The sequence below is a fragment of the Oryza glaberrima genome, chromosome 2, assembly GCF_000147395.1.
Source record: "Oryza glaberrima chromosome 2, OglaRS2, whole genome shotgun sequence".
In the NCBI taxonomy this organism is placed as follows: Eukaryota; Viridiplantae; Streptophyta; class Magnoliopsida; order Poales; family Poaceae; genus Oryza; species Oryza glaberrima.
The window spans coordinates 29,506,868-29,516,310 of NC_068327.1; the positions used below are offsets into that span (position 1 = coordinate 29,506,868).

At 47.0% G+C, this 9,443-nt stretch overlaps 2 protein-coding genes across 2 annotated transcripts; one reads left to right on the forward strand and one right to left on the reverse strand.

Annotated features, from left to right (window-relative positions):
• Nucleotides 1–185: 185 nt before the first annotated feature.
• Nucleotides 186–3,480, forward strand: LOC127763309 (APO protein 2, chloroplastic). Its single transcript, XM_052287964.1, has 4 exons — nucleotides 186–448; nucleotides 595–662; nucleotides 1,326–1,646; nucleotides 2,477–3,480. Exons 1-4 carry the CDS (start codon nucleotides 317–319, stop codon nucleotides 3,303–3,305), a joined length of 1,350 nt encoding a protein of 449 aa, XP_052143924.1. The 5' UTR covers nucleotides 186–316; the 3' UTR covers nucleotides 3,306–3,480.
• A 145-nt stretch (nucleotides 3,481–3,625) lies between these two features.
• On the reverse strand, nucleotides 3,626–6,342 carry LOC127763310 (uncharacterized). The gene is made up of 2 exons (XM_052287965.1): nucleotides 5,763–6,342; nucleotides 3,626–4,107 (listed from the first exon to the last, which is right to left on the reverse strand). Exons 1-2 carry the CDS (start codon nucleotides 6,063–6,065, stop codon nucleotides 3,928–3,930), a joined length of 483 nt encoding a protein of 160 aa, XP_052143925.1. The 5' UTR covers nucleotides 6,066–6,342; the 3' UTR covers nucleotides 3,626–3,927.
• Between the last annotated feature and the right edge of the window lie 3,101 nt (nucleotides 6,343–9,443).

Sequence of the window (9,443 nt, forward strand, 5' to 3'; positions counted from 1 at the left end):
ACCTGGGCTGGGGCAATGCCTGGTTTTCTTTGGGCTAATAATCCAGTACGCAGCAGCCCATTACGGCCCCTATAACTCCCATACACGGCCAGACAGATCGGCCTTGGACTATTTTGGGCCATTATTTCCCAGTTCTAACAGATGAGATGGACCGAAAATTTCCGACACACGAAGGCCGATAAAAAATCTGGAAAGCAAGAGAGCCCCCCGTCGCGTGCGAGGATAGGGAGAGAGGTGAAAGAGACACGGAGGAGAGGGAAACCAAGGCGGCGAGGCCTCCGCCTCACTCCGGTGGCGACACGGCGGGCTCGCCGCCATGACAGGAGCTCTGGCGATGATGCCATCCACGTCCTCCCCCTACCCTCTCCTCGCTCCGCCGACCTGCTCCTCCCGCCTCCCGCCGCTCCGCTGTTTCGTCGGCCTCCGGTGGTCCGCTCCCCGCATCCAGGTAGGCCCGTTTCCCCGTTCCCCTTCTTCCGAGAGGAGCAACTGCTGTCTGACCACAGTAGTTATACAGCTGGGTAATCGTGAGGCTAGCCTAGGTGGCGTTACCGTTCGGCTCTGTTGTTTGATTCTAGTGGCTGCTTGGTACAGGTCAGGGAGTATCCGGATGCGGTTGCAGGGATTGCCAAGGGTGCGGGTGGACGCGGTGGTCGATTCAGGTTAGTTCACCTATCTGCTCCATGAACTATGGCAACGTTTGAAAACGTTCAGTTGTTAGATTGCTGCTACTCGGACGAATTCATAGTAACTGTGTCGTGGTAGTGGGCAATGGAAGATGGTTGGACAATGTGTATTGGTTCCCATTGCTCTCCACAAACTAACACCAGCGAGATATGTACCTGTTGTTTTAGAAGTGTCACTTGATGTGGTAAAAGAAGCGTGAAAGTTAAGACATCTGTCAGGTGACAGAATGGGCTGTTTGCGCTTTGTCACAGCGATATCCTGAACATCTGGAAATATAAACTGCCATGCTTGTCAAAGAATGCAAATATGCTTGGTTTGCTAGCCCATGTCAGAAATCAATCACTTTGTCCAACTCCCTTTTTGTCAACAATCTCTGTTGTTAATTCATCTGGTCACGAGCAGACCACAATTTTTTTTTCTACTTAGGACTATCTCTAGTGCATTTTGTTGAGTTGACATTCCATTTTGTAAAAATGTAACTTTTTAAGTAATAGCTGTGATCTTGATGCGGGGTGATATTTCATTCTAGGGTTTAGTAGAGTTGGTTTAGTGGAAATTGAATGTGTTATAGATACTACCTCTAGGATCTTATGTCCTGATTATTTCCATTTAATGTCTTTTTTCCTTATATTTTTCAGAGCACCTGCTTCAAGTATCTCCCAACCTTGCTCTAGAACCATCATCATCACAAATGAACATGTTCAAAATGCTGATTTTCCACCTAATTACTCGAAAAGAGAGAAGAAACCATTTCCAATACCAGTATTGGAGTTAAGACGCCGAGCAAAAGAGAGGGCAAAGAAAGCTGAAGGGAAACCCAAACGATCTTTACCACCTCCAAAAAATGGGATGCTGATCAAAAGACTGATACCAGTTGCATACAAGGTGTATAATGCAAGAATTTTGCTGATCAACAACTTGAAGAGGCTTATGAAAGTAATTCCAGTGAAAGGATGCAAGTAATTCTCCTGTTCCATCCCATCCTGATCATTATATACACTGATCTTGCTTGTGTTAATTCCACATGCATTGGACAACAGAATTGTACTTCCATCTTGACATAAACCACACAACACATTGGGATGCATACAACGCATAGAACAATAAGGAAGTAGAAATTATTCTATAAAACAAGATGTAAGAAACTTCATTATATATCAATTTGCTGACTTGTATTTGTATATGGCATAAATTATGAAGATATTCAGCTGCTTAATCGATGTATTGTGCCAATTCTCTAATGAGGCTTTCTATTAGACATAGATCATTCAAGCATCAAGTCCAAAATGAACTGCATGGCATCTGTGGTGACTCCTCTATTATTCATAGTTGTATTTTTTCTGATTATTGATTGAAGCTATGAAACAGTATCTGTTCCAAGAACTCATTAATTGTTCGCATTGAGTACATGCATTTCTATAAGTTTAGATATTATTAGTTCCAGATAAGCTTCCATTTTGCTTTATAAAAGTCTGCATTTTGGAATATCTGCAATTATTTTGACTATAGTTTCTGTTTAGCGTAATTTAAATCTCACGACCGCCTTGGATAAACTTTCTGACTATTTTGGCTTATGATGAGGCCATCATGCTCATGATCCTAGTACTGTTTCTACTTGGTAGTACCATGTTCCATGATCCATCATTTTGAGTTTGTAATTTTGACAATTGTGTACCTTTTAATTGTTTTATGTTAATATGCACTTTTCAGTTCACCGACAAGCACCTCTTTCAATGAAGATTGTGCACTTCTATTTTGTGGGAGGAAATAATGTGTGTTTATCTTGCAGACATTGCAGTGAGATACATGTTGGATCTGTTGGACACCCTTTCCGAACATGCAAAGGAATGTCTTCAGATAAACGTAGGGGGCAACATGACTGGGGAGGTACTTTGGTTGAAGCTGTTTTTGTGCCGGTTGAAGCCTACCATCTAGAGGATCGCTTAGGGAAGCGTATCCCTCATGATCAGAGGTTTGCTGTACCTCGCATCCCTGCTCTTGTGGAGTTATGCATTCAAGCTGGAGTTAATCTTCCTGAATACCCCACAAAGCGGCGAAGAAAGCCCATTATTAAAATCGGAAAGAACGAGTTTGTTGATGCAAATGAGGATGACCTACCAGACCCAGAGCCTTACAAACTTGAGCATCCAATTCTTGAAGAACTAAATGATAACGAGATTATTGCCCCAGCAAGCCCAGAGGAGATTGTTGCTCTAGCTGAGGAAACACTCGAAGCATGGGAGGTAGTCAGGGATGGTGCCTTGAAGCTTATGAAGGGCTACGCGGTGCGGGTTTGTGGATACTGCCCAGAGGTTCATATAGGAGCAAGTGGCCACAAAGCACGGAATTGTGGTGCCTTCAAACACCAGCAGAGGAATGGGCAGCATGGATGGCAAGCAGCAGTGCTCGATGACTTAATACCTCCTAGATATGTGTGGCACCTGCCAGAATCCGGGGAGGAATTGCAGAGGGATCTAAAGAGTTTCTATGGGCAGGCACCTGCGATTGTGGAGATATGTGTTCAGGCTGGTGCAAAGGTGCCGGAGAAGTACAAAGCCACAATGAGACTAGATATAGGAATTCCAACAAGTTTGAGAGAGGCCGAAATGGTCGTCTGAACAAAGACGTTTCTATTGTCACCTCAAGCTCCAGTTTGTCTGACCAGAGGTTCACAGTTTTACTCATGTATATACCAGGAAGGCAGGAAATTAGCTCAAACAGAATTTGTCTAGGTCTGTATTGTTTGTACCATATGCTCGCTATCATTTACCAAATTCTTCTTTTTATGAGGCATGGATGTTTCTTACAGCAGTTCGAGATGCATTTGCTAATGCTGATATGGTTTATATGGTGAGCTATGTTTTGTGTGAAAAGTGAACACCAATAAAATATCCTGGTATTAACACAGTCAGCAATTCTTGCCTTGAACAACAGAAAATGAGTCACAAACTTTCATCTGATTCACTGCATTCTGAGGGATTGCATGACAATATACACCCATTTGTGCTCCCTGGCCAGCTTCTGTTCCTATCTGACCATCTACAAGGGGCGACAGAAATGACAGAAATCTAAGGTACACCGCATTCAGCCATAAACTAACAGAATCACACTAGCCACTCGAAATATTTTTTGACATTAGAACCATATATATAAGCGCCAAAAAGGAGTCCCCATTCATGCAATGCACAAGGTCTTGGCGTAGCTGGACAACTGCATTTGGGATGTTTTCACAGCATAAATTCATGAACTAACTGTCTGATCTTCACAATGCGGTTGGGGCTCCACGGCCGTCCTGAACAACAGTATATAGACCTTATCAACGGAAAAGTACAAGAATCCACCCCGGGCATGGGTGACATATGAACCGAAACTCGTCCCTACGATGCAGTGCCAAGCTGGTCCATAAGCAGTGTCAAACTCCTGCAGCGAAGGATAAGCTCCCATCATTTATATAGTATTGCATATGGAAGTAGATGAACATGGACAAAATGACGAGTTATAGAATTTGTGGACAAATAATAGGAAGTGCGGTTGCTTGATAAGCATGGACCAAAAAAATTGTGGAATGGTCCCAGATTTGGTTGCTGATTGGTTGGAGATTGTGCAGGATTCAGGCACGCGGAGAAGATTTTAGGGTTAGTTAGGTCCAACTAGAATTGCAGGATGAAAAATAAAATGTTTTGCCTACTGGTCAGCATGGTCAAACTAAGCCAATAAGCTAAATAGCTAATAACACGTCCTATGTAAAACATTCGGTTCTGTTAGATCCCTTATCCAAGGTACAGATAGAATTTGGACGTTATTCTCACATTGGACAAGAACTGAATATTTATGAGTGGCAGACAAAACTTTACCAAGATATGCAAATTAAAGTTCTATAGGCTGTGTTTAGATCCAGGGGTGAAAAGTTTTGGCGTGACACATCAAATATACGGACACACATTTAAAGTATTAAACGTAGATTAATAACAAAACAAATTACAGATTCCGCATGTAAACTGCGAGACGAATTTACTAAGCCTAATTAATCCGTCATTAGACAATATTTATTGTAGCACCACATTGTCAAATCATGGAGCAATTAGGCTTAAAAGATTCGTATTGCAATTTACACGCAACCTATGTAATTATTTTTTTATCTATATTTAATACTTCATGCATGTGTCCAAACATTCGATGTGACAGGGTGAAAAGTTTTTGCGTGGGAACTAAACAGGGTCATAATCGAGTGATGCATTCCCATGCTCAAACTTGCAATTCCTTTTGCACAAGACAAAGAGTCAATGACGGATCGACAACCAGATGATATGACCACCTGATTGCGCAACGTATTAATGCTAGCAATGGTAGTTAGGAGTACATGCTAAGATTGCATGAGGAAATCTTAGCACACCCACAACGAAGAGCCAAAGTTTCATTCAGCTTGACCCTACTGCTTAGGTGTTCAGAAACTGATACTTGAGCTGCCTATGATTCTCTGACCCTTCCAGTTTTGCCATGACAAACAACAGGCCAATTTGGGTTTCAGGTGCATGAAGATAGCTACAGCCTACAGGGGCTACCAAAATCATCATTTACGCAACAACCAAATGAGGTGATCAATCAGCATGGACATGAATGCACTTGACAAACATCTTAAATCCTTATCACGGTAAGCCAGTAATAAGGCCCCGACAAAGGATACGTGCTACTGGTACATCAGTTATGACTGCGTTGCCGTGAGAAGCATGTGCAAGCATTGTGCGAATGCATTTACTCCAAGAACCAACACTGCTCGACGCGATCAGTTAAGCACCTACTATCGGAGGCTTAATTAGTCATGGCAAGGAAGATTCTGTCCTCACTGAAGAACGGTCTCAGGTAATCTAATGAACAAGTGGAGAAAAACAGCAGCGGACAAATGATTAATCAGTTAATTCCATTGGCTAATGCATCTTTGGGAGCAAACTGACTACTCGAGGGCCCTGTTCTTCCAGATACGCAAGCTAACTCTACAACCAATTTGCAGGTACAGTGATGGAGTTCTGGTACTTACGCAAGGTAAGTACACCGGCCAAGAAATGTACAATACTAACCTTCTTGAGGGCGAGGGCGAGGCGCTTGGGCTCGAGCCGCCGCGGGGAGCGCGGCATCCCGGCGAGCTCGTCGCGGGCGCAGCGGAACGCGCGCCGCTGCAGCGCGGGCGGCATGTCGGCCGCCACCACCCTCACCACCGCCTTCCTCTCCTCGCCGCCGCCGTCCCCCGCCCCCGCCTTCCTCGGCACTCCCCCCTCGGCGGCGGCGGCGCCCTCCGCGATCGCGCCGAGGCCGAGCAGCGCCCTGACAACCCCACCCCGGCGCCCCGCCGCCTGCAGGCCACCATCCTCCTGCTCCCTCATGCTCGGTCGCCGCTCGCCGTTCCCGCCGGCCGCGCCGGGAGCTTTGACTCACCGGAAGCAGAGACTCTCTCTCACTCTCCTCTCTGTGTATGTGTCAGTATGTGTGTGTATTATTATTATTATTTTTTTGGCGCTTGGGCAGCGGTTGGGGCGGCTTTATCGTTCGTTGGGGTTCGTTAAAGTTGGCGTCGTGGCGTCTCCGCTTTTCTTTGTTTTTTGTTTTCCCTCTCTGCCCGGGGAGCGCGCCGGCGGGATCACCGACCGCGCGCGCGAGACAGAGCGCGGCGAATTCCGGGTCGCCTCGCGTTCGCGTACGTATTCAGCCCGCCGATGCACGCGGCCGGTCGGCTACACGGCCTCCGCGAGATCGCGACCGAGCGGACCGTTGCTCGCGCGGGACGGGGGACGAGCACTAGCAGCGCAGCCTGCGCTGCTGCTCCGTGCCAGTGTACCGCGGCTCCGGGTCTATTTACTGCGAGACCGTTGGGACGGACGGACACGGAGAGCCTGAGAGGCGTTGCGTCACCGTGGGGGTAGCAGTAAAACTCGGATGGAGTTATTGCTGTGCGCCTGTGCTGTTCATGTGGATCCCACGGTGCATCGCCCTCGCGCGATGTGGCGATCAGGTGGACGGCGTGGGTGACGTATACGGTTCCGTTAGTTGTTGGGCTTTGGGATCATGGCCCGCCATGACGTTGTTAGGATTTCATAGAGACCTTTATGGCCCTGTCCTATAAATGGGCCTTTGTGAGCCTCCAAAATATCTTTCAGGCCATGACCAATACCCCAGTTGGTCCTATACATATGACCTGCGATCAGGAAAAGAATAGCAATAGCTAAATGATGGTGCGCAATATCGCTCAACCATAGACCGCCGGTTATTGGATCGGATATGGCGGATGGGCCACTTGGTAGTAGCGTCCCTCGGTTTATCCGATTTGGAGAAGGAATAAGTTCACTTTAGATCTCTTAATTTATCGTCGAGTGTAAAATTCGTTCCTAAACCACAATACCAGATATGGCTTGTCTGTCAACTCCTAAAACTAGTGCAAATAAGGTTAGCAGTTTGGATGGCAGTTTTGGCGAACCCAACATCATCACCCCCAACCCCCTATTTCCCTTCTTCTCTTCCTTCCTCCTCTCTCTCCCTATCCTTGTCATCATTGGTGCACCCGCAGCTGCGGCATCGGCAGGACCGCATGAGCATGGTGTCAGCGTCGGCGCAGGAGGAGGGCATCAGCGGCGTGGGAGCATCTCCTTCGGCCACGTGCCTCATTCCCCTTCCTTCCCCCGCGGTTGTGTCGGCATAGGAGGAGGGTGTCGGTGGTGCGGGATGGCGGGAACAGCTCCCCCCTCCCCATGCTCACTGGGTTGGCCAAGTTCTTTCCACGTTCGTAGCTGCCTGACGAGTTTATCCCCTACACCCGGGGTCGGCTAGGTCCTTCCTGCCCACGCCATGGCTAGTGAGCTCCTCCCCGTCCGCATGTGCATCCAACTGCCCTCCTCCGAGCACGCGGATGACGGATCCGACCGAGAAGCGATGGCGTGGCACGGATGTGGTTGACGGACAATGAGTCGGGAGAGGATGAGGAAAAGGTCGCCGTTGTCGAGCTAGTCCCTCCATGGCTAGCTCGTTACTCCATGGCGAGATCGTCCTCGCATGCCGCCCTGCCCGTGGGAGAGGAGCGGTCGTGGCGCCTTTGTCACGGCGAAGCATACGCCATCGCTCTGCCGCAGTAGCTCAGCCATCAACATGTGTGGGGAGGACCGACAAACTGCTCCCTGTTGATGTAGACGAACGACACTACGGGATAGACGGAGCAGCATATGTGACTTCGGATCGCTACAACTCGCGCTGCTCGTGCAGCAAGAGATCAAGCAAAGAATAGCCGGAGCGTCACCATCGACCAGAGTCTGCAGAATAGGGGGAGAAATAGAGTCACCACTGCCGCTCGAGGATCAGACCCGGGCTCGCCACCACCATTGAGAAGCGGGAATTCATCGCTACCGTGCCCATGGCTAACCACCGCCAAACTCTATCTCTATCTCTCCCTAACTAATCCATGTGCGTGTCGATCGCCATTTCCAGTTCGGCGCTATCTCATGTGCCGCTTGCCCAGCTCCTCTCCCGCCACATGTTGCTCACATTTGGGGAGAGATATTGAGGGAAGAAGGCACGCCAACCCAGAGGAGATAGCGAGGGGACGAGGTGAGGTGGATGAAGTGGGGCTTATTGACATGTGGGTACTACTATTTTTTATCTTTCTATTTGATTTCTCCATATTTTTTTTAATCTTGCTTCGAATGCCACGTCAACGTCACGTGAGACGAGGACTAAGTCAAACCAGCCACTTAGGTGCCACATCAGATAAAAACGCCATCCAAACCGCTTTGGGATCTTGTCTGCACTGGTTTGAAAATTTGAGGGACGCATTATATCTAGTATTATGATTCAAAAATATGATACAAACTCTACGTCATGATGAGAGATCTGAAGTGAACTTATTCGTTTGGAGAACTAATGGATCATTGGGCTGGTTTCATTCATTCGTGACCATACAGGCCTTTCAGATTTTGCAAGCAACTTTGCCCAAAGGCTCAAATAGGAACACGACCCAACAACAGCCGACAGATGGCCATCACGTGCTCACGGCGCCGGTCCCTCCTCCAGTCCTCCTCCCGAATTTTTTCCAGGTTAGACTCGATTCTTGCAGCACTACTGTACTACTAGATGGACAGTGACGTTTGCTAATGAACAGGAAAGCTGCCAATCCAACTCCAGCAATATTGGCGCTGGATAATGCTTTTTTTTTTCTTTCTCTAGAGGGTACAAACGAACGGATATGGGGTAGTCATTTCATGCCACTAATGACATTATCTAGTATGAGCATCTTTCTGCTTATGCAACGTACAACCCCAGTGGCGTATTTAAAATTTATGGTATGGGTGGTCCAACTTATAAAAATTTTTAAACATCGCGGATATAATAATTTTAATATATACAATATAAATATAGGTAATAGAACCACTTCTTCCGCATCTTGTTTAGATTATACTCTTCTGTCATAACTAGGAAAGGAAGTAGAGTAATTCAGAAGCATTTTTTTACATGTTTCTGAAAATGAGATGAAATATCTACATCTTTCGTTATGTTTTAAGAATCTACAATACAATAGTATAATTTTAGATGTCTGAGTTGGGTCAAAGCTGAAAATTGAATGTCTAATATGGTTCTAATCTGCTAATCAGTAGGAGTAATTAATTATCACCTACCCTAGTGCTCTTTGTTGGTTCCTTCCCTTGCAGCTCGCGCAGATCCCAGTTGGCCAATGCCCTAGATGCAGGCGCTGATCGCTGCACGTCGCCGTCGGCCGCCGC